Source organism: Danio aesculapii, chromosome 8, assembly GCF_903798145.1.
Source record: "Danio aesculapii chromosome 8, fDanAes4.1, whole genome shotgun sequence".
NCBI lineage: Eukaryota > Metazoa > Chordata > Actinopteri > Cypriniformes > Danionidae > Danio > Danio aesculapii.
In genome coordinates this window covers 50,421,245-50,447,651 of record NC_079442.1, presented here as the reverse complement: position 1 = coordinate 50,447,651, position 26,407 = coordinate 50,421,245, and the positions used below count along the sequence as shown (strand labels likewise).

The following is a 26,407-nucleotide window of genomic DNA, read 5'->3' as shown; positions in this document are numbered from 1 at the left end:
GTTGTCCTGTGGCTACTGTCGCATCATCCATGTAGATGCTGCACACTGATGATGGTGTGGAGAGACCCCCTCTCATGATTGTGAAGCGCTTTGGGTGTATAGGCATACGCAATAAATGCGCTATATAAATACACACATTACATTACATTACATAATGACTGACCTATCAATTTTAAGTACTAACATAAGCGTATTTACATTTGCAATGTATATTTACATAAATGTTTTTTTATTCAGTCTCTGGGCTCTGTTCAAAAAAGTACATTGTCTCGGGACAGCAGTCCACCAGCCTCTCGTACGGAAGAAGACCACGTTTACAGGTGAGTAACAACACCCAAGTTCATACTAATAATAGTTAAGTACATGGTATTAAATCTTGGCATTCTATGATGATCCACCATAACATCTCTTTCTTTGGCCCCTCTTCTGTTATTTTGAAAAAATTTACACAATTCTATTGGTCCAGTTTTCCCAACAAGCAGAAGCACTCAGACTCCTCAGCCACAGCCATGACTTCCGCCTTGGGTAGCAACCTGTCTGAACTAGACCGCCTTCTTCTGGAACTCAATGCTGTACAGCAAAATGCCCCATCTTACTCCACTACAGGTAAGCACAGAGACACAATACAATAAATTTCTGTGCGGGACTGTTTTTTTTTTTTTTTTAGTTCCGCTCTGGCTTTGTTTTCTTCACTGCCCAAACCGTTCCCGCTAAATTGAAATCTTATTTCCAAAATCTCACATTTAAATTTTCATTAGCCACTAAAGCAGGAATGGGCGAACTTGGGCTGCCTCTGAAATCGCCTACAACTCGAGTAGGTACTACATTTGAATTTGTATTTACTACACGATCATTAGAAAAGTACGTTTGGTAATGCGGCAGTGAAGACGCACGTTGTACGCATTATTACATATAATTACTTCACAATACACCCAAATTTATCAGTATATCCAATTCGATATACCATTCTTTTTTTATTTCAAGTACACGTGTTTGAATACGTGGTAGCGAACAGATTTTACTTTGGGAGTTAGGGAGCTGTCCCAAGTAACTGTACTTTAAAACTTCCTTGCTGCAGAAGATGCTGCACCTCCATTGCCGCCTTGCAGTGTTGCCCACTATATCCAGGAGAATGGAGCCCACCCAGGCATCACACTGACACCGGCAGCCCAGGACAAGCCTCAGAGGAATGGAACAAAGGGGACAGATGATGGGCGTCCCACTGTGGAAAGTCTTCTGAATGAGTTGGAGAGCTCTGTGCCTTCCACAACGTAAGATCATTACAAGCACACTACTCCACAGTAGCTGTTCTCAATCCTGGTCCTCATGACCCCATGCACTGCTTAATTTTCAAGACTCTTTTGCTTAACACACCTGTTTTAGATAACATCTCATTAGATGAGATCACCAAGAAGGGCCTGTGTTCAGATTTAAATGTTTCCTACATAGTATTCACTGCTCCCTACCCCATGTACATGGTAAATTTAATGAAATGTACTTGATTAAAAAAAAGATTTGTGCAGCATCACTGTTTGCAACATTTTCAGTCATTACAGAAGAGTGAAGGGTTATTTAACCATAATCCTGTAATTAGCACAGAAGTAACATCCTGTGCATGATACCCATTTATTTAAACAACCTTTTGAACTGGAGTCATGGCACCATCCTCTATGATGTCCACTTCTTAGAGTTGAATGGAACAAACATCAGAAGAGCTAAGAGAAACATACAAAATGGGCATAGCAGGGATTACGAGCATCAGGATTGAGAATTGCAGCTTTATAGTTGGGGTACCATGCCTTTGCATTGTGTATTTTAATGGAATGCTGTTATTTATGTAAACAGACCCAGCCCATGTGCATTGACAAGCGATTTGACTGAGGGCCAGTTGGACGCACCTTCCGAGCAGCAGGGCAGAATTTCAGCAACCTCTGCCACACGAGAACTTGATGAGCTCATGGCCTGCCTGTCAGACTTTAAGGTGCAGAGCAATGTGAGTGTGTGTATATATGCCAGTAACTTGGAATGGCTTTAGTAGGACAGTGTGAGTGAGCTGAAGAGACGTTGTGTCTGGGAATGCGTGCTGAACTATGTTGTTTGGGTGATCTATTTTCATAACTTCTTTACAATCTGGGCTATGTTTCCCAAAAATGCTGTAAGCAGAATGTCTAGACAGTTGGTGCCAATGGTATCTCCAATCTTCTTTGGCTTACAGCACTTTTGGAAAACTGGCCTGTTTTCATCTGACATTCACAAAATTAACCAGTTTTATTTGTGTGAACTTTCTTGGCTGCTTGTCTAACTCTTCATTTTCATCTCATTATCAGTATCAGTTTTTGTTTTTTTTTGTTTCTCTTTGCTGCTTTGTATATGCTATTGAGGCTTTTTAATTATTTCTCATTCGCTGCATCCCTTAATCTGTCGATCTCTTCTGTTTCTCTTCTTTCTTCCCCTGTCCCTTCCTTATGTCCTCCAGCCAAGTTCTTTAGGCTCCCTGAACTCTGAGCCACTGTTTGAGCAAACTACTACCATTGCCGAAATCCACCCTCCTCCTACGACTGCCGTGTCCAAATCCCTGTCCCCTACCCTACCAGCAGAATCTAGACAATTTTCCCCAGGTCTTTCAAGCTTTGAACTGCACATTGTGGAGGATTCTAGTGAACCAGGGGCTGTGCCTCTACCTTCCAATGGTGTATTTAAGCCTTACTCTCAACTGTCTCCCCCTCCAGCATCTAGTCCACGTTTTTCTCCAGTGCCTGACTTGGGCTTGGATTCTGCCATTGATGTTTCTGCTTCCCTGCTCTCCTCAGAGGTGGAATCTCTAGTTGTTTTATCTCAGACTATACCCACGACTTCTGCACCTAGAGGTCAGTACCTTTCTCCTGTGAAAGAGGGGAGTCCATCTGCCAAATTGATGAATTCTGGACTGAACTCCTATTCGCCCAACACCAAGTCTCCTAGTCCTAGAAGTTCACCAGCGATCAGCAGAATCAATGAAAGAGTTAGTCCATTGATGACACCGGCATCTATAGATCTCTATCTCTCCAGACCTGAAACAAAACCTTTGAGCCCAGTGCCATCCCTTCCCAGATCTCCACTTCCTACAGTCTCTGAATCACCTTTTCGGTCTCTTCCCAAAGCTGTCTCACCTCCTCTAGTCCTACCCTTATCCTCATCTCTAGTGGTTCCTAAGTCTCCAAGCCCAAAACCAGAATCAGGATATCTTGAGCCAGTTGTTTCTCTAAATAACCACCTTGAACCACCAACCTATGAGCCTTCTCTTGATGATGCCTTGGATAAACTTCTCGCCATGAGCTTCAGCAGACCTGAGAATGAGACTCATATCACAGCATCAGCTTCTTCACAACTCACTTCGGAAGCACAACCTGAAATCTATGAGGAGTCGATAGTTGCGGCAGATCGCAGTGACATTCATCCTGATACTCACACAGAGAGTGAAATGGGAGATGGGCTCTTGGAGGACCAGTCAGACTGCAGGAGTGATCTCGACTGGGCTGACATGGAGCTGAAGATGGCATACGAAGGACCTGATGGCTCCATGACCCCCATGACTGAGGCAAGCTGGATGGATGACTCTCTTACTCCGTCATCTTGCCCTGGAACCCCGGATGCCCAGATGGATCTTCCCATGCTCCATATGGCTGGCACAATGGACAGGATCTCAGCCTCTGGACATGTATGGATGGTCCTGCGATGCTTGTTGATTGGGAATGCTGTGAAAATTGAATTGGGACTGATGTGGATACAAGGCTTGCAGTGGTTTGATTCCCAGCATGTAACATGAACTCCAATCCTGTTAATGAAGGACCATTTTTAACAGGATTTATCCCTAATCCTCACTGGAATCATCTAACTCAGGGGTGATCAAACTCAGTCTTGGAGGGCCGATGTCGTGCAGAGTTTAGCTCCAACTTGCCCCAACACACCTGCCAAGACATTTCTAGCAAGCCCAACAACTTGATTAGGTGTGTCTGATTGGGGTTAGATCTAAACTATGCTGGACACCGAGCCTCCAGGACCAAATTTGGGCACCTCTGATCTAATTAATCAACACCTTTAGGGTGGCTAGAGGCATGTTTCTTAGAGAAAAAAGTATAATAAAAAATGGTTGTTCAGGAGCAGGATTGAAACCCAATTGATGTGTTATTTTGGAGCAAAAATTGTAACAGTTCCTAACTTTGCAGTTATTCTTGCTCTAATAATTGTTTTCACTCTATACATCGTAAATTGTATAAATAGGAAAAACATATTAATTTTAACTTGAGTATTGGGTCCAATCCCAGTTCTACCCCTTAGGGGTAGGGTTGTCCCTATTCTCTTTAGCTTGAAGGCGTAAGGCTAAAGGGAAGATGAAGGTGAATAGCCCTTCGAACAAAGATTTTTCAGGACCACACTCGAATCCAAGGGGTAAGAAAATTTCCCAGAATACACCAGCCACAACAGCAGGATCGCAGCACCCATCCAAAAATTTGTATTTTTTTGTCATTATTACGAATTTTTACAACAAACAAGCACATGTTTTAATATATTCACAACCACGTTTGTGTTTTACCATCATGCTTTAAAAAAAAAAAAACGCTAAAATAAAAACCACTCAATTTTGCGATCTATAATCTCTAATAATAACTCCTGTATAGCAGTTCCACCACATTCTGACACTCGATGACACTGGAATACCCTGTCAGAAAAGCCTAATGGCTGGGAATGAGCTTTTTACAGTGTCTGCTATAATGTTAGTGTTGTTTTTGTGTGTTTACGTAGATGAATATGGCCACTGTGTAAATACACGGTACAGTTACGATCTTACGTGTGCAGGTGCTGTAGTGCTCTCCCAATTTTTAGAGGTACATTTTAAAGCCTTTCCCCTTCACCCTCGGTTTTAAGGGCCAAGGGGAAGGGGTAGGGGTACAAAAATAGAATTGGGATTGGGTCTTGGTGTGTGTGCTTGATAACCATTACACTACCTTTGGTACATTTGTGGACTTGATAACTAGCAAGTAACCAATGCTAACCACGATCATGAATGGAAACTCACATTTCCATTCTAACTGATTCTGCCCCTTGATTGCATCTGAATGCTTGCAGGGATCTAGTCCTGCTTTTTAGGACAGTAATAAACCATTTTTGAGCCATGTTGCATCTCAAGGAGTTTGTACTGCTGTCTCAGATCAAATCAGTGATTAGACGCACCAAGGAGATTCAAAATGTCCACCCCATGTATCGAGATGGCCTGATACGTAGAAAGATGGGCCCCCTGATTTTCCACAAGAGCAACTCTCAGGACCGACTCATTGAGGAACTGCAAGGCAAGCTGGGAATTGCCCGTAAAGAAAAAGCAAAAAAGCAGCAACCGGATGATTGGCTTACTGAAGGCGTCATCGTCATGTCCAACCCCAAACGTTCACGGGAAGACCAAAACAGGGAGGTGGATAAGGTAGACAGGAAGGATTAATGAATTCAGCACATTCTGTTTTCATTCAATTCCATTTGCTAAATTTCATTTTAATTTCACTTAATGTTTGTGCCTGCTTCTTATTCATTCCTACTTTTCATTTCTTTCTCTTCTTCTGTCCGATTGATGTCTTTCTCTAGATAATCATACCTCCTGAGTCTCCTCTTCCTCAGAGGAAGGTGATCCTACCTCCCCAATCTCCCCCTGTGCCTCGCCCTCCACCCCCTGCTGAAGAACCCAAGTGTCCCCCTGTGATTAAATTAGCCCCTGCTCCTCTGCCTCCACCCCCACCACCTGCCCCCTCCCCCCCTCCAAGAGATCCTACCCCTCCCCCCCAGCCAACTCTGCCACCAGTGCCACCCAAACCCCCAACCCCTGAACCCGTGGTAGTTCCAGCTCCCTCTCCAAAGCCCAAACCTGCACCCCCACCCAGTCCCACCCCTCCACCTGCCCCTGTGTCCCCACCCAAAGTCTTGGCATCGGTGGGCTGCCAGACGGAGTACGACCCACTCTTCCCACCATTGCAGGTGCAGATGTGTTGTCATTGGCTAAGCTTTTGTCTTATGGTCCCCTCCTAGAATAATGTCAAAGTTTGGGTTTGAGATATTTGTGTGTATGTACAGTTCTTAGGTTCTTACCTTGATCATTAGATCAAGATTAGATTAGATGCAACCCACTTGTGGCCCATTTCCACTGAGTGGTATAGTAAGGTTCGGTACGCTTTTATGGCCGTTTCCACTGTCAAAAGGTACCTAAAAGCGAACCGTACCATACCACAAAGGAACAGCCATTTTTAAAAACACAGCCAAGACATTACACTGTAAATATATATACATATAATAACAAGCCATGGTCATCCAATCAAAATCTGCCATGTCCTGTTGTTGTGTTACGAGCCGTCTAAAATTGCGAGCGGTTTCTCTTTCTCCAGAGAGCTCGAATAATGCGCATCTGTATTTGAAATAACGAACTTCTTGAGCTCATATTATTAACATGCACATGATTATTGAATTGTTTCGACACCCAATCCTTTCAGAAACAGACTAACACCAGTGTGGCGCACGAAAAAACAAAGGAGCAAATTGTTTCAACAGCATGAATCATGAACAAACTATCGTGTTTATCATCGCCTTTTGGACTATTATGAACCATGAATGACGGAATTACTTTCTAACGGAGGTCACATGTGCTGCTGAAGATTAAAGATAAAGATGAGAGGTTTGCACTGACTGTTGCGTGTCGTTTTTGAACCCAAATAAGGACTAAATGTATCCTGTGTGTAGTTTTTCTGTAAATGGTAAAAAATCTGAGACTGTAAGGGTCTGTGTGTGTTCATATATGTTGCATTTATTTATTTATTTTATATAATTGCAGATGTTACAGTAGGCTATTTCGCACTGTCAATAATCTGCGTTTATAATCAAATCATGTTCATAGAAAGGTTAGTAATGAACACTTTGTGAGAAGTGCTTCCCGTATGATATGTGACCCGTAGCTTTACTTTGACATTTCCTCGAGCGAGAATGTCGGCGACTTAAACTCGTACACCACACCCACCAAAAGGGTACCCTTGGTACCCTTTAGACAGTGGAAACGCAAGTTTGATAAAGGTGACCCGTACCATACTCTACCACTCAGTGGAAATGGTCCATTGGTGATTTCCAAAACTGTTGGAATTACCATATTTTATTCATAACCTACAGAAGATTGAGGGTGTTTTCACACTAGCCCTTTTGGTCCGCACCTGGGTTCATTTGACATCAGAGTTTGGTAGAGTTCAGCTAGTGTGAACGTGTCTTCTGAATTCTGGTGCGCACCCGTGAACCTCTTTCAGGTGGACACGGGTATGGTTTGTGCAAACTTTGGTGCGGTTCACATCTGATATGAATGCAATCGTACCAAATAACAGAAGTGAACCGCCAACTGTACAGCAAACTTTAGTTTTCATAACGATCAATCATGTCTGTATGTCTGTGTATCACCTACCTTGGCGACAAGCGGGACTGACCCAGTACAAACAGTGATAATGTCTGCTTGTCTCCACCATCTTCTGCAGACGTCGCGTGATGTTCTGAACATTTTTAATATTTTTGCAGCAGATAGACGCAAGTGGCTCTCTATTTTGGTTTTGGTAACAAAAGTAAAACATTCAGTAAAAGCAGAATGACTGTGATAAGCGGACGTCACCATTTTGGCGCTTTTGTTTCATGACCAACAGAAGAAAAAAAGACAGTGTGAACACAAACCAGCCGAGAAGGTGGCAAGGGGGGACAATCAAACTCGGGTTCAGTCCAGGCAATTAAACCACGTGTGAAAGAATCCTAAACATAGTATTTAATAGTTACATAAAAAGCAACATTCAAATAAAAAGCCATCAGCCTTTCAAATCTTTTCCATTGGATTGCGACCGCGGGAGTTATTATGCTAGATTAATGACACAGCAATTGTGTTAGTGGCAGCAGATTGATGTTACAGCACAATGTTAAACTTTGACCTTTGTTTACGGCACTCATGTACATTAAAAATAAAGGCCACCACTGAACACAGAGGAAGATCTCCAAGTGGCAACCTCCAAAATCAAACCAAGAATAGACTTGTACTGTAAACATTGCCCACCATTCTCATTAAGTGAGGTTAATACTAAATTAAACAAATGAATAATGACTATATAAATTTATATGGTTGTTAGACTTGCACTTTTTGTGCAATCTTTGTAATTTTATAGCCACCTTCAAGGATAGTGGGGGTCGCGAGTCACTGGAATTGTTATTTTGCGGGTCGCAAGCTGAAAAGTTGGCAACCCCTGAGCTAAAGCGCTCCAAAACAAAATTTTCACTTAGATATAAACCCGATAGAAACATTCAAAGCTTGCAGTTTGTGGGATCAACAATTTCTTTTGACATCACCTCATACTTCAGTATCAAATCTTCGAACCAATCAAATGCTCTCTAGTATTTGACATGCCCCGCCTCTTTTAAGAGACTTTTCGTTTGCTTTTTTTATTTGATGCACTGTGATAAAAACAAAATGCTATTGGTCTTTTTTGTATTAAGGGGAGGAGCTACTAAATGTCCCGCTCTGTCTTCATGTTTCAGTTGAGATTATGTCAAAAAAATGCACATTCAAAGCACTTCACAGGACTAATTAGTGCTTAAAAGCTCTTTGTGTTTTGTGCGCATGATTGTTTTGCATATTTTTTAACCCTTGTCCTGTCTGTCTGTAGATCATGGCCCAGGGCAAGGGCCCGCACGGACAGGCTAACAAACTAGACAACATGCTGGGGAGTCTTCAATCTGACCTCCACAAGCTGGGAGTGCAAACGGTTGCCAAAGGAGTTTGTGGTGCCTGCAGCAAACCCATAGTTGGCCAGGTGAGGGAGCCAGAGAGCTACAAATATAGAGGAGAGAGATCTGTGATTAAATCAGCTAATAATAAATGCTCAGTTGAATGAGCTGGACACGTCTAAATAAAGGTTGCGTGTTTGGTTCTGTACAGGTGGTAACTGCCATGGGGCGCACATGGCATCCTGAGCATTTCGTGTGCACACATTGTCAGGAGGAGATTGGTTCCAAAAACTTCTTTGAGAGGGAAGGACAGCCATATTGCGAGAGGGATTATCACCATTTATTCTCTCCAAGATGCTACTACTGTAACGGACCCATCCTGGACGTGAGAAGAAACTTCATTCATTTGATACATTTTCGTTTGACCAGCATAAAAGCCTGATGCCAATTACCCTATATACCAGGGATGGGCAAACTCGATCCTGGAGGGCCGGTGTCCCTGCATAGTTTTGCACCAACCCTAATCAAACACACCTGCTTGTAGCTTTCTAGTGATCTTGAATACACTAATTAGGGTATTCAGGTGTGTTTGATTAGTGTTGGAGCAAAAGTCTGCAGGGACACCGGCCCTCGAGAATCGAGTTTGCCCATGCCTGCTATATACAGTTGAACACCACCTTAAATTATTCGCCCCCTGTTTATTTTTTCCCCTAATTTATGTTTAACGGAGAGCAGATTTTTTTTTCAACACATTTCTAATCATGATAGTTTTAATAGCTCATTTCCAATAACTGATTTATTTTATCTTTGCCATGATGACAGTAAATAATATTTGACTAGATATTGTTCAAGATACTAGTATTCAGCTTAAAGTGACATTTAAAGACTTAAAGTCATTGTATAACAGTGGTTTGTTCTGTAGATCAGTGGTTCTCAAACTTTTTTCACTAAGTACCACCTCAGAAAAAAGATCCATCTATCCAAGTACCACCATAATGACTGGTATTGCAATACAGTACTGTAGCAGGCCTAAGTAAGCAGATTCAGCTCTGCACAGTTCTATAACATTGCAGATTTATTCTGATCGTTATGAATATTTATTATTGTCAGCCACTTTAAACATTATAAATAGTTTGAACATTAACACTGTATAGTGCTTACAGGTAAAAATATAAATAAAACATCAACGTTTAAATTAAAATGGGCTTTTAAAAGTTCATTAAAAATGGAAATGCTCTTAAAAAGTAAAAAGAAAACTGCTGTACTTAAAGTAGCCTATTCATCAAAACCTGGAAATGTTCCTTGGACCTCATAAATATAGCCTATATGTCATCATATTCATATATAAACTCTTTTTGATCAATTTTGAAACATATGATGCATGTACAGTTGAAGTCAGAATTATTAGCCCCCTGAATTATTGGCCCCCTGTTTATTTTCCCCCCAATTTCTGTTTAACTGAGTGAAGATTTTTTCAACACATTTCTAATCATAATAGTTTTAATAACTCATTTCTAATGACTGATTTATTTTATCTTTGTCATGATGACAGTAAATAATATTTGACTAGATATTTTTCAAGACACTTCTATACAGCTTAAAGTGACATTTAAAGTCTTAACTAGGTTAAATAGGTTAACTAGGCAGGTTAGGGTAATTATGCAAGTTATTGTATAATGATGGTTTTGTTTCTGTAGACTATCGAAAAAAATTGTAAAAAATGATAAAAAACTGCTTTTATTCTAGTCGAAATAAAACAAATCAGACTTTCTCCAGAAGAAAAAATATTATCAGACAGACTGTGAACATTTCCTTGCTCTGTTAAACATCATTTGGGAAATATTTGAAAAAGACAAATTAATTCAAAGCGGAGCTAATAATTCTGACTTCAACTGTATATATGACTTATTTGCATATCTTTTAATGTAAACATTAACTTGTATTTAAAACATATGAATTGGATTAGCATATTTAAATTAGAAATTAGATCTGCTTACTGTGTGTTAGTGTAGGCTTTGTGTGTCAGAAAAGCAAGTGATTAAATTATACCTGTCAACATTGGGATATAAAAATAAGGGATATGCCCCCCAACAACCATTACAAATATGGGGCGGAAATTAGCTTCAGATTATAGGCTACATAACAAACATTAGAGAATTGAAAATAAAATAAAAGGTTTAGCTTATTAAAATCATTTTACTGACCACATCGGTGTTATCGTACATGTTAAAGGGTTAAAAGTGTGTTCATTTTTTAATATTAATTATTCAGTGATTCCTCCACGTAGCACTAGAAGGAAGCCTGCGTAGCACTAGTGGTGTGCGTACCAGAGGTTGAGAACCACTGCTGTAGATGATCGAAAAAATACTGCTTATAAGGGGCTAATAATATTGACCTTAAAATGTTATGAAAAAAAAATTGAAACCTGCTTTTATTCAAGCCGAAATGAAACAAAAAAAACTTTCTCCAGAAGAAAAAATATTGTAGGAAATACTGTGAAATATTCCTGAATCTGTTAAACATCACTTGGGGAATATTTGAAAAAGGAAAATAAATTCAGAGGAGGGCTAATAATTTTGACTTCAGCTTTACATGCACTAGTGTAAATTAGTTCCTGTGGTGATTTTCAGTCTGCTGCAAAACATGACTCCCTAAACAATCTTTGTTCATTGTTTGCAGAAAGTGGTAACGGCGTTAGACAGGACGTGGCATCCTGAACACTTTTTCTGTGCCCAGTGCGGGGCGTTCTTTGGTCCTGAAGGTGAGTAAATGCTAAATATAGAGCCCGATGGGTGCTGTCATAAAACTTTATTATTATCATGTACAAGTACAAAGATGAGAAGACACGGTGGTTCAGCGGTCAGGGATGGACTTAGTGATTTGGGGGCCCTAAATAGTCCCAGGTAGGGGGTCCTAGCGTTGAAACGCAAAGCACTCTCTTTCTCTACAGGTATTTTGTACTAGGGTTGGATATCGTTTTAGGGTTTGGGGTTGGGGTTGCGATACCGGTGCTAAATTGATACTTTTAAAATGGTACCGGTGCCAAAACAGTGCCTGAACCGATACTTTTTAGGCACAATATTAATTGACAAAAAAAAAAATTGTAATCATTATAACTGAACAATACAAATATATATTTATTATAAGTTTAAAGTAAACATCAGTTCATATTTTATATATTTGAGTTGCATTATTATATTTCTTTTGATCATTTGTTTGTTAGCATGAATGAAAGATTTGCATTACGCTATTAACATTACATTAGCTCACTACTAACCTGTGGAAAGGCTGTCATCAAAATCAGGGAACACCTTTTTTCTGGGTTTGAGGCTTGATTACTCTTACATGGATATCTGTGATCTTGTGATTTGCCTTAATCTGAGTAAGACAATAATATGATTCAGGTGTTTACATGAGCTGCTTTTTGAATGTTACATTCAAAATGTTAATAAATGTTCACCTTTATTGGGATAGGACAGTGGAAATTGTACAGACAGGAAAGTGTGGGGAGCAGATTCAGGGAAGGGATCAGCATAGGACCTCAAGCTGGGAATCGAACTCTGGTCGTCGCGAGCACCTCGGTGCTATGTGTCGATGCACTAACCACTAGGCTATTGGCACCAACAATATTATAATCCTTATTATTATTATTATTATTATTTGATTTAAATTAATTTTTTAATAATTTTTTTATTATACCCCCTCTCTGGGGTAAAGTTTTGGGTATTGGGGTGTGAATTATTGTAAAATCTTGAAAAAACTTAATTAAGACATGTTATACAAGACGTGCTGGTATAAATTTGGTCATGATTGGACACTATCAGATTTTCCACTGTTGACTTTAACTTTTAGAGATACTTTTAGAAAAATTCATTATGATTGTTGTCCAAATGTATTTGAACAGCCACAGATGACCACTCACTTTCTGCATACAGATCTAAGATGTAGTTTTAATAAAGGTGTGAGGCAAAAGACCTGAGAAACTGCGACAATCAAGTTCATCATATGAATTAGGGCTGCACGATATTGGAAAAATCTGATTCAATTATTCATTTTCTTTTCGGCTTAGTCCCTTTATTAATCTGGGGTCACCACAGCGGAATGAACCGCCAACTTATCCAGCATATGTTTTTACGCAGCAGATGCCCTTCCAGCTGCAACCCATCTCTGGGAAACATCCATACACACTTATACACTACAGACAATTTAGCGTTCCCAATTCACCTGCACCGCATGTCTTTGGACTGGGGGAAACCGGAGCACCCAGCGGAAAAATCTGATATTGCGATATTTTATTTTTCTGCGATTAAATATTGTGATATGAATAGCATGTTTTCTGGGGAACCTAACAGTAAAATATTCTTACATCAAGTAAAAATATGGTTTAATTTTCACCTGCAAATGTTATAGTTTTTACTTAAAACAAGGAAAAATAATTTTGTTTTTGCTTTTTTTGTTGGTATAATTTACATATAAATAATTAAATACAATGAATCTTTCTTACACCTCCAAACATCATAATTTTTGTTTGTGCCCAAATGTTTTAAACCCTCTTGAAATTCTCTGTCACAGGCCTTAAAACACATGCAAATGAAAACCTTTTACTCTATTATGGTTAACCTCAACAGTGACTTTGTCTGGTGACGCAGAAGTGACTGTTCTCTAGCTCCTGGTCAACTATAATTCAGACTCAACGTTGCATATCTTGCGAATGCGCACATTGCGATATCGATGCTGAAACCATATATTTGTGCAGCACTAGTTTGAATTATAGTATAATCAAAATTGTAGCTGTGATTCACACATTTTTCATTGATTTGCTTGCTTTCTTGTTCACTCGTAAGCCAATCAATAGTATAGTTCACCCAAAAATGAAAATTGTGTCATCATTTACTCATTTACTCAAGACCAACGACGAGATGATCCCAAGGTTTCCATATCCTGGACCAGGCCGAATCCTGAGCAGCTACTGTGGTGGTCATAGAGGAGTGGAGAATATGAGACTGATTCCTGTGACGCTCCAGAGACAGACGAGTCTTCGCTGAGGCCAGCTTCCAGCCTCCGCCACTGAGACTGCAGCTCTGCACAAGACATTTGGCCAGCGGAGAAATTAAAATGATCCTGCCCAACTGAGCCTGGTTTCTCTCAAGGTTTTTTTTCTTCACTTCCGCCATTAGTGAAGTTTTTTTTCCCTCTCCGCTGTCGCCACTGGCTTGCATGGTTCAGGATCTGTGGAGCTGCGCATCGTTGGATTTGCTCTTCAATATTTGGACTCTCAGTAGTGATTATTAAACCACACTGAACTGAGCTGAACTGAACTGAACTTAAACACTACAAACTGAACTACACTGTTCCTATTTACTATGACCTTTTATTGAAGCTGCTTTGACACAATCTACATTGTATTGAATTGAATGCTTCACTTGTGCCAAACCTGTCTACTGTTGAAAAGAAGATATTTTAAAGAAAGCTGAAAACCTGTAACCATTGACTTCCATAGTATCTATTTTTTCTGCTGTGGAAGTCAATGGTTCAACAGAATAAAGAAACTCATAAAGGTTTGAAACCACTTGAGGGAGAGTAAATAGTGAGGGAAATTGTCATTTTTGGCTGAACTAAGCCTTTAACTTGGGTTCATGTATTCAACAGTACACACCACACACACATCACATTGACTTCTTATGAAATGTGTGACTTTTAAAACTTTGAAATGAGATGACCTCTGAATTAACAGGCATTGATGAAGCCTCAACAAGTCATTTTTTCTCGTTTCCAGGATTTCATGAGAAGGATGGGAAGGCATATTGCCGTAAAGACTATTTCGACCTGTTCGCTCCTAAATGTGGCGGCTGTGCTCGTGCCATCCTGGAGAACTACATCTCTGCCCTGAGCTCTCTCTGGCATCCAGAGTGTTTTGTGTGCAGGGTGAGTTTACATTGAAGAGTATTCAGTTTTCACCAAACACAGACATCCATCCATTTTCCTTCGGCTTAGTCCCTATATTCATCAAGGGTCTCCACAGCGGAATGAACCACCAACTTATCCAGCATATGTTTTACACAGCGGATACCCTTCCAGCTGCAACCCTGTATTAAAAAACAACCATACACCCACTCATTCACACACACTCATACACTACGGTCAATTTAGTTTATTCGACCTATAGCGCATATGCATCATGTCACCCCCAATACAGACATTATGTGGAATATTACTGCAATTTTTTTTATTTACCATTTTACTGTGTACTATATTTGAAAAAGCGTTGCATTTATCAAAACTGAATTACTCACACTGAAATAAAAGACTCAGACTTCTGGTTCACATGGATTTTAAACTCCTGATATACAGTGGAAAACACAACATTGATAAACCAGTCTTTCTATTAGTACACTGTTAACAATTTCCTGAACAATCTACAGTCACTTACTGGCAGCAGTTCGCAATCAGTTACAACAAAAACACTGTATTTACAATTACAGCATCATTTGTCTTACTGTATATGTATTTACAGAATTGTATGTATAGTTGAAATCAGAATTATCGGCCCTGCTGTATATAGAATATTTTAAGATACTAGTATTCAGCTTAAAGTGACATTTAAAGACTTAACTAGGATAATTAGGAAAATTAGGGCAATTAGGCAAATCATAACGATGGTTTGTTCATTCTGTAGATAATTGAAAATAAATAATGCTTAAGGGGGCTAATAATATAAACCTTAAAATGTTTTTAAAAAAAATTAAAAACTGCTTTTGTTCTAGCCGAAATAAAAGAAATAGTGGTGGGCCGTTATTGGTGTTAACGCGAGACTCTTATCGCACGATAAAAAAATATGTTGGGTTGGGAGCTGGGTCTATCCTATGCAAGCTATGATGACTTTAACCTTGATATTTTAGCGCGGATGTATACTTGACCGGTTTAATTTTGGGTGACTTTTACTGCAGTTTGGCAGTTTCACTTTCACTCATGAACATTTCATTCATGCCCCCCTGACAAACTGGGGTATTAGACGCAAATAAGGAGTGAGGACTGGTGAGAGTGTTATGGAGTTTAATAATGCAAATGGAAAGAAAAAACTTCCACCTTTTACGATGTGTGTGTGTGTGTGTGTGTGTGTGTGTGTGTGTGTGTGTGTGTGTGCGTGTGCGTGTGTGTGTGTGTGTGTGTGTGTACACGGTCCTTTACTGACAGCCGCGTGTGTTGATCTTGTTGGAAAATTTGGCTTAAAGTCCTTCATGATGGTAATACTTTAATTGCGATGTTTACTTCAGTAATGCCACTAATAATCTATATGCATACTTCACATGTCTTCATTCCATTTCTGTTTAGTTCAGTTATGACTTTAGTCAGATTAAGGCAGGGGTGTAACAACCGGGGGGGACGGGGGGGGGGGGGGGTATCCGTCCCCCTCACTTTTAGAGACAGACCATTTAGAAACAGGTGATTAATAATTATATGAACATATGATCTCATACAGCTGTCCCCCCCACTAATAAAATGTCTGCTACACCCCTGGATTAAGGTAACCAAAAATCGCAGTTTGGAGCTTGTGTAGGCCTCCAGTTTATGGAAATTCATGTTTAACTGAATAAACAGTTAGTAAACACAAGTACATCTTATTGAACATCATTTATTTTCATCATCAATTATCATAGTAGAACAGTTTCTCAAGCAGATTGTGATGCATTTTGGAAACAGGAGATGGTCTAATGCGGCACCTGGCTTAAAAAAACGGTTCCCAAAGACTTGCTTTTAGCCTTTATTTGGGTATTATATTACATATAATATATTACATTGGGTAGAATATTACATAGTCGGAATGCCTTCAGCGGAATTCAACTGAGCCATTTTAATCTAGATTAATTCCAAGATTACAGTGAGATTAATCTAGATTTAAAAAATGTATCTATGCCCACCTATAAAAACAAATAAGACTTTCTCCAGAAGTAAAAAATATTATAGGAAACACTTTGAATAATTCCTCGTTCTGTTAAATATCATTTGGAAAAGGCCACTAATTCTGACGTCAACTGCAGTGTAAAAAAAATCTGTAATTTTACGGTTTACTTCCGGCAGCTGGGGTGCCAAAAAAATGGTCGTTAAATTACAGAAATATACCAGAGGAAACGAATATTAAATTACAGAAATTTCCTTAAATTTAAATTTCTGGCAAATTTTTGTAATTTTTGTAATTTACAACCGTTATTTTACCCCAGCTGTCGAAAATAAACCGTAAATTATGGATTTTTTTTACAGTGTGTATATCGTCACTGTAAAATGTACAGTAATTTTTACATTGCAACTTCGAAATAAAGTAACATACTGCAAAAGTGTCCTACAGTAAAATACAGTTCATATTACAGTTAAATATGGTGTAATTTACAAAAATCATTAACAGTAGTAATTGAGATTTTGATGTGTGTGTTTCAGGAGTGTTTCACGCCCTTCGTCAACGGCAGTTTCTTCGAGCATGACGGTCAGCCATACTGTGAGGTTCATTATCACGCCCGGCGCGGCTCGCTGTGCTCCGGCTGTCAGAAGCCCATCACGGGCCGCTGTATCACAGCTATGGGCAAGAAGTTTCACCCTGAGCATTTCGTCTGTGCCTTCTGCCTCAAGCAGCTCAACAAGGGCACCTTTAAAGAGCAGAACGACAAGCCGTACTGCCAGGGCTGCTTCATCAAGCTCTTCAGCTAGACGTGTGCCTGAGCGAATGAGTGTGTGAGATTTTGCGTGTTGTATTGTTTGCCTGTTTTATGTGTGTTTGATATTCAGGTCTGACTCTCGACATCCCACATGACGTTGCTGGTCGGGTTGAAATGATGGTGCCGTGCAGAGCTGTAGTGATAAATCGATGCATTGTGAGTTCTGAGATTTTTCCAAATGCATTGCGATTCTCTCTTGAATGGATTCAGAGCTTAGTTTATAACAGTAGATGGCTATGTGTGATTCACAAACTGCCGTACTCTGCTTGCTTCTAATTCCATACACATACCACTCGATCACAGTAAGTATGTTCATAGTAAGCTGTTTTTACATTAATAAATTTTTATATAGCATAAAAGCTGATGTGTATAATTTTCCACACACCGAATGCAGCACAGGATGACTTTTAGAATCATAAACACAGTTTTCAATGAGGACACCGGCGCCACCATTCGACATCTGTTGTGTTGCTTATTAACATATAGACAACTATGTAAAGATGTAACGTACCATGGCCGGTATGTGACCTGCTTTGCAGTACGTGATTTAGCTGTATGCATAAATGCTTTTCTTTATGAACATTTGGTCTATGGTGTAAAAATGTTCATAAAAATATCACAACCTGCTATTAAAAACTAGCTTAGAGCACCACCTTCTGTTTAAAACTAGCCTAAAGTGCCATTTGTTGTCAGAAACTAACCTTGTGCGCCATCTGCTGTAAAAAATTTGCCTAAAGTGCCATCTGCTAGCTTAAAACACCACCTGCTATTAAAAAACTAGCCTAGTGCATCCATGCTGTTAAAAACTAGCCTAGAATGCCATCTGCTGTTTAAAACTGACCTATAGTGCCATCTGCTGTTAAAAACTAGCCTAGAATGCCATCTGCTGTTTAAAACTAACCTATAGTGCCATCTGCTGTTAAAAACTAGCCTAGAATGCCATCTGCTGTTTAAAACTAACCTATAGTGCCATCTGCTGGTAAAAACTAGCCTAGAGCGCTATCAGCTAACTAGACTAGAATGCCATCTGCTATTTAAAACTAACCTAGAGCGCCATCTGCTGTTAAAAACTAGCCTAGAACGCCATCTGCTATTTAAAACTAACCTACAGTGCCAACTGCTAGTAAAAACTAGCCTAGAGCCCTATCAACTAACTAAACTAGAATGCCATCTGCTGGTTAAAACTAGCCTAGAGCGCTATCAGCTGGTAAAAAACTAGCGTAGTATGCTATCTGCTGCTAGAGCATAGAGCCTAGAGTGCTATTAGTCAGTAAAAAACTAGCCCAGAGTGCTATCAGCTGTTAAAAACTAGCCTAGAGCATCATCAGCTAGCTAGCTTAGAATGCCATCTGCTATTTAAGACTAACCTATAGTGTCATCTGCTGGTAAAAACTAGTCTAGAGCATCATCAGCTAACTAGCCTAGAGCGCCATGAGCTGGTAAAAACTAGCCTAGAGCACCATCAGCTGGTAAAACTAGCCTAGAGCGACATCATCTGGTAAAAACTAGCCTAGAGCGCTATCAGCTGGTAAAAACTAGCCTAGAGTGCCATCAGCATCATCAGCTAGCTAGTCTGATCATCCATGAAGTAAACTAGCCTAGATCATCCATGCTGTTTAAAACTAGCCTAGAGTGCTATCAACTAACTAACCTAAAATGTCCTCTGCTGGTAAAAGCTAGCCTAGAGCACCATCAGCTAAGTAACCTTGAATTCCAACTGCTGCTTTAAACTAGCCTAGAGCACCGTCTGATGTTTTAAACTACCCTAGAGCACCACCTCCTGTTGGATACCACCCTAGAGCACCATCTGCTGTTAGAAACTAATCTCAGAATTGATTCCAGAGAGAACTGTGTTGCATTCAGAAAATCTAAGCAGTGATACACATGTCTTGCCTTGATTTATCTCCACAGCTCCAGTGTCGTGGTTCAGTAGGTGCTCTCGAAAGCCAGGTTGTTTTTAGAGGGTGAGGAAAGTTCAGCTGATGTTTGAGCTGGGGTTTTGGAGAAAGTGTGTGAAAATGTTTTCTGCTCACTGGTTGAGCTGAAGTGAAGATGTTTGATGAAGAAAAGGGTTCAGAGGGGTTGATGGGAAATGTGTGCAGCATGAGACACAATCAACAGAGATTAACGATCTGGAAATTAACAGAATAACCAATTGAAGAATGTCATGAACAAATGTGCAGGTCATATATCAGCCGCAAATCAACAGGATGAAAAAGAAATTATAAACATCTAGTCAAAAACATATTTTAGTATTATTATCATTATTTATTTATTTTTTCATCATTCATTCATTCATTCAGTCATTTTTCTCCGGCTTTGTCTCTATTTTAGAGGTCGTCACAGTGGAATGAACCACCAACTATTCCTGCATATGTTTTTTTTTTTACGCAGCGGATGCCTTTCCAGCCGCAACCCGGTACTGGGAAACACCCATACACTCACATTCACACACACACTCATACACTATGGACAGTTTAGCTCATTTAATTCCCCTATAGCGCATGTAACACAGGGAGAACATGCAAACTCCACACAGAAATGCCAACCGGCCCAGCCGAGACTCGAACCAGCGACTTTCTTGCTGTGAGGCGACAGTGCTAACCACTGAGCCACAGTGCTGCCTTTATTCATATTTTATATATCATTTTTATTTGATGTTATAATTATTGTTTCAATATTCAAGTTTATTTGTATAGTGCTTTTTACAATATAGTTCTAAAATACTTCTTTAAAACTAAGTCGTTATTTGATTATAATATATTCTGTTCTTACACTACAAGTCAAAAGTCTTGTCGCCTATCCAAGTTTTAGGAACAACAAATAATAACTCGACTTCTAGTTGATCATTTGGTATCAGAAGTGGCTTATATGAAAGGCAAAGGCCTCTAGATTACACTTATTTGACCAAAATAAAATATGATCATGCCTTGATTTTTCATTATTTAATTAGGACAGTAAGGTCTGACTTTGCTTAGACCAGAGATGTCCAAAGTAGGGCCCACGGGCCAAAGTTGGCCCATTGTAACCTTTGGCCCATTGTAACCATTGATTTGGCCCACCAACCCTTCTGAGAATAATAGAGAGGGTTGGGGCAATGCCTTCAACAGAGATCATCATTTCTAATTGGACCTAACATTTTTTGTTTATTTGTTTGTTTGTTTTGTTTTGCTACAAAACAGCAAATTGAAATTACATGTTTTAATTAAATATAAATGAATCTCTGAGTTTTTAAAGTGTAAGCGCTGTCACTCGACAAAAAGAGGACTATGTAGAAGACATCAGCGAGCAAATCAAGGCAAAAACTAGTATAACTCCATTTTGTTAAATTAGATTTTTTTGTTTTTACAGTAATAAGTTTGTTATAAAATGTTATATATATATATTAGTTCTATATTAGTAATATACTGTATTAGTTCATATAAAGCAATGTTTTTTTTTTTAGGTATTTTTATATATTATTGAATAAATTAGGAAATTACCTATGGCAACTATTTTTACCTTAGGCCCACTAGCCTTAATAAAGTTTGGTTTTTGGCCCTTCATAAGAAAAGGTTTGGGCACCCCTGGCTTAGACAAAAGTCTCGTCACTGAACAGAAATAATGTCCAGTATAGAATATAAAGTCATGCTGCAGTGGAAACAGAATGAATATTGTGTCTGACTCCATCATGAGCTTGGAGGACTGCATCCATACATCTCTGCAATGACTCAAATCACTGATTAATAAAGTCATCTGGAATGGCAAAGAAAGCGTTCTTGCAGGACTCCCAGAGTTCATCAAGATTCTTTGCATTCATTTTCAATTCCTCCTCCATCTTACCCCAAACATGCTCAATAATGTTCATTTCTGGTGACTGGGCTGGCCAATCCTGGAGCACATTGTCCTTCTTTGCTTTCAGGAACTTTGATGTGGAGGCTGAAGTATGAGAAGGAGCGCTATCCTGCTGAAGAATTTACCCCTTTTTTGTAGTTTCTAATGTAATGGGCAGCACAAATGTCTTGATACCTCAGGCTGTTGATGTTGCCATCCACTCTGCAGATCTGTCACAAGCCCCCATACTGAATGTAACCCCAAACCATGATTTTTCCTTCACCAAACTTGACTGATTTCTGTGAGAATCTTGGCTCCATGCGGGTTTAATAAGTCTTCTGCAGTATTTGTGATGATTGGGATGCAGCTCAACAGATGATTCAGAAAACCTTCTGCCACTTTTCCAAATGATCAATTAGAAGTCAAGTTATTGTTTGTTGCTCTTACAACTGGGATCAACAATAAGACTTTTGTCAGGTAGTGTATATAGTGGCGAAATATGACCTGCACACGTTTTTGACAGACTCGTAAGGTTTAACTTGTCATGAAAAAAAATCCATTTGCTGCATTTTGATCATGATGGCATTGAATGTCACCTCAGTGAATTGCACATCTCAGTGCCTTGTTTTGTAATACAAAATCAACTGAATGGAAAAGACACAAAGTATACCAAACACATAATTTTACATACAAGATATATCATTTCTAATCTACGCTGAAGTGCTTGAGATCCTCCTGAACTCTATTTAATCACTTCTATAATCTGGATTGAATGTAATTTACCGTTAATCCAGCCTGATCTCACGAGAAAACGTAAGTACTTTACGTTTTGTCAGTTTAGTGGCTAATTCGTACGAATTTGTACGAGTTCAGTTGTACGAAATTGTACAATTTTAAAAAGGAGGCGTGGCACCTAACCCCACCCCTAAACCCAACCGTCATTGGGGGATGAGCAAATCGTACTAAATTGTACGAATTAGATCGTGCGAATTAGCCACTAAATCAAAAAGTTACGAATTGCCGTGAGATTGTGTTGATTAATCGCTCACTTCTGTGTGTACTCCGGGACGTTTCTGCATAAGAGTGTATTTTATTAAAGGAATATATGGGGTTAAATGCGACCTATAAGCTTCACGAAAAATATTGTTTAGTTTTTTTAGCTTGTTCAATCAAAGGAAAAAAACTATAACCATGATATGACTTCCACTGTACACACATTTACTTTCTTTTTATACTCCAAACTATTCTCTTTAATGAAAACCGAGCTGACGTTTTGTATTATTATTATTTAACCCAGAATATTCCTGTCATTTGGGAAATGTTGTATGCTAAATATATATGTATTTGGGAGTTATTCAGTAGATGGTTATTAGAATACATAACCACATCATCAAAGATGGGATATTGTTCAAATAAACAAACCAATGTGACGATATTGTGCAATTATTAAAAATCAATTGAAGTATCACAGTTTATAGGGGATTGATCAGAAATATTATACCTTTCTAATATTATAACTGCTGTATATGATATTACAATATACTATATATTTTTTTTTTGCATGGAAGTCTTAAAGGAGACCTATTATGCCCCTATTTACAAGATGTAAAATAAGTCTCTGATGTCTCTAGAGCAGGGGTGGGCAAACTCAGTCCTGGAGGGCCGGTGTCCTGCACAGTTTAGCTCCAACTCTGATCAAACACACCTGCTTATAGATAATTAGAGATCTTGGAGACACTGATTAGCATGTTCAGGTGTGTTTGATTAGAGTTGAAGCTAAATTATGCTGGACACCGGCCCTCCAGGACCGAGTTTGCCCACCCCTGCCCTAGAGTGTGTGTGTGAAGTTTCAGCTCAATATACCACTTAAGTAATGTTTTTCTATCTCTTTGAAACTGACCCTCTTATGCTGTGTTCACACCAGACGTGGCATGTGCGAATAAGTCGCGCTATTCCTGTGTAAATAGATGCGTGAACATTTTGAGTTTACTCACTTCATTCACGTGTCAAATTCAGTTCACAATAGACACAGATTTGCATCATGGGCAGGGCTGTCCGGTGACTCTAGCTTTGTTGCTAAATGGCTAACGTGGATTTTATTGAGATAGTAGCTGTGCTTTAGGAAGGCTGAAAAACAGCGTCAATTCGTTTGGCGTCCACTAGATTCTGATTTCAGAGGTGCGTCCAGCTCTGCTAAAGGGTTGGGCGATGTCGATCAATTTGGCATCGTATGATGTCTAATGTGAAATATCGCGATAGACGATGGCATTGTTGGCGGTGAATTAATTATTTATGAATAATTCATTAACTCATATTGAATTAATTATTTGTAGCCTACCATTTCATCTTTCTGACCCACATGGTCTTTGTTTTACCCATAACCAAATCATAAATGTACCAGTTGTTAATAAAATTACCGGTTGTCAATCACTTTTTCCGCGGGACTATGGCATGAATAGGCAGAGTGATCTGTGTCGTTATAATAGCGTCCACAAACTTGGTTGGTGCACAAACAACAGGAACCAACCAACAGTATCTGAGGTTTTAGCTAAAATTACTAAGTACAAGCGTGAAAGCGAAAGATTGAAGCAGTGTACTGACGCTGAGACACGTTACCTGATAGATTTAAAAGACCGAAGAGTTTAAATATCACCTTCAACAACTATAGTGAGACACGATCCAGTGGTACATCCTTGATAAACTGTCCAACATGCACTGCTCTCTGGGCTTTTGTGGTCTAAGCACCCGCTGATTGCTGGAGTTTAGACGCGTGTGTACGCTGCATCGTATGCCAGAGTGTGTGTGTGGTTACGTAATGTGCATTTTCAGCAGGATAGTGTGGAAGGAGGGTTGTCAGAAATGCTAGGTGAAACGCCAGTGAGTAAAATTCTATTTTAGAACTAAGACGTATTAGTGTAAACAGGGCCTAAATTTTTCACGAGCGGATTGCTGCTGCGACCGGGGCAGGGTGGAGGATTGCGATGTTGGCTCAGCATTGGGATGTCTATCGGCCATCTGTGATGGACAATGGCAGGGGCGTTGTTATACATAACGCTCTACTGGGGCACGCACCCCCTAAAAAAAATTGTTTTTTTTAAAATAATAATAAAAAAATTTTAAATAATAATAATAAATGATATTCTATACTGGACATTATTTCTGTTCAGTGACGAGACTTTTGTCTAAGCCAGGGGTGCCCAAACCTTTTCTTATGAAGGGCCAAAAACCAAACTTTATTAAGGCTAGTGGACCTAAGGTAAAAATAGTTGCCATAGGTAATATCCTAATTTATTCAATAATATATAAAAATACCCGAAAAAATCATTGCTTTATATGAACAAATACATGTATATATATATATATATATATATATATATATATATATATATATATATATATATATATATATATATATTACAAACTAATATTTATTATAAATAAAAGTATTCTTGTTATGTAATTATTATTCTAAATAATCTGAAATGTAACTGGAAAACAATGTTAAGACACAACTGGAGTGATATGCTAAGATCATTTAAGAAATCTTTTGCATGAATAATGATTTAATTTGATTGAAATTCTATAGACAATTCAATAAAATACAACAAAATATGTTTTATAGAATTATCTGTTCTCTTAGACTTAGAGAATTAGGTTTATTAAGTCTTTACCTCCCTGACTCCTCATCCCTCCTCATCTCCTCATTCCTCCTTTTTGCTTCATACAAAAAAAATCTATCAAAGGAATGCTTAGTAAGATCACCGTCATATTGTTTAAACTTTAGTTTTGTCGACTTGCTAAACAAAAAAGGCTGTTACGGCGGTTTTACAACGCATGAGTGGCGCGTGACAAGCAAGTAGCCTGCTTTTTTGGCATTCATGTTAACAATCGGGACTCGCACCGGGAGAAAGCAGCGTGCGCGAGAGGCGCGTGGGTTCTCTGCGCACATGCGGAGATGCGTCAGTTTGCTTTTTGATTAAACACATTGCTTTCACCAGGGTTGGTTCGGTTGCACAGAGAATAACATCTTTATTTCAGAATTACCACTCTTAATAAATACACTGTGCATAAAGTAAATCATATCTCAATGCACTTACTTGGGCACTGTCGATTTTTACTGGGGCACGTGCCCCCAATAACTGGGTCTAGCGACGCCCCTTGACCATGGGATTGTCTATCGACCCAACCCTACTCTGAGTTCATCCACTCCTCCAGAAACTATACCTGAATGATGGAAGCTTTCAGCTGTGCTTCCAACTAATCCCTGCCCAGTTTGATGAGCTGTTGTCTGGGGTCGGCCAGAGGATTTCCCCTTGGGACACCAGCAACAGGCACTATATCATAATCACGGCCCTACAAGAGCAAGCTCTTGATTGGTTAACTAAAGTTCAGATTTTCCTACTTGAGTAATTCGTGTCATTCGCTCAACTTGCGCTGCTTTATTCGCGTGAATGACGCGATTCGTTCGAATAAAGTGCCGCAGGATGTCTCTTCGTGTCTTTGCATTGATTCAACATGTAAATCACTCGCGCGTGACGCTTCATCTGTGTGTGGTGTGAACACAGCATTAGGTTTATAATTGTGCAGTTTTGATGACTGTCGCTTTAAAATTCAAATGAGATGCTTTTTTTTATAAATGGGGCGGAGCTACACATGCCTATGTGTCAGCATAGTGGCTGATTCAAAAACAAGACTACTGTCCTATGCTAATGAGGGAGAGGTGTTGTCACTAGTGGGCGGGGCTTTCCCCCTCTGATGACATTTAATAAGGGAGTATGTCAATCAAAGCGTTTCTGCAGACTGTTTTTATTAAGTGTGCTTATAAACAAATAAAATTAATAAATGTTTACCATTAGAAGCTGCTTAAAATCACACACGTTTGCCTTATAACTGTGTTTAAACCCTGTATAGAAGTGATTTTTGCATAATAGGTCCCCTTTAAGTGTCTTTTAAAGGGTTTTGAAAACTCAAAAAGAGCAAATTGATGAAGACTTATAGCTTTAGACATGTGTTTCACTGGACTTTCAGATCAAGATTATGAAATATAAACGGATGTCTCTGATGTCTATTGGAGTAGTGTTTTTTCTGAATGCCTGTCAGCAAAGATTGCATCGAATAGTAAATATACC

General features: G+C 39.2%; 1 protein-coding gene across 4 annotated transcripts in view; it reads left to right on the top strand.

Moving 5' to 3' along the window:
- Positions 1-24,646, top strand: part of pxnb (paxillin b) — a 74,440-nt gene extending 49,794 nt beyond the window's left edge. The window contains exons 3-11 of one of the 4 annotated variants that reach the window (XM_056464146.1): positions 238-320; positions 467-606; positions 1,082-1,271; positions 1,846-1,993; positions 8,697-8,843; positions 8,969-9,142; positions 11,437-11,518; positions 14,534-14,682; positions 17,191-24,646. In XM_056464146.1, the coding sequence (XP_056320121.1) occupies positions 238-320; positions 467-606; positions 1,082-1,271; positions 1,846-1,993; positions 8,697-8,843; positions 8,969-9,142; positions 11,437-11,518; positions 14,534-14,682; positions 17,191-17,457 (1,380 nt within the window). In that variant the 3' untranslated portion in view covers positions 17,458-24,646. Of the gene's footprint in view, positions 1-237; positions 321-466; positions 607-1,078; positions 1,272-1,845; positions 1,994-2,476; positions 4,149-8,696; positions 8,844-8,968; positions 9,143-11,436; positions 11,519-14,533; positions 14,683-17,190 lie in introns of those variants that run through there. The other 3 variants (XM_056464147.1, XM_056464145.1, XM_056464144.1) reach the window with 3 other exon arrangements.
- The last annotated feature ends 1,761 nt before the right edge of the window (positions 24,647-26,407 follow it).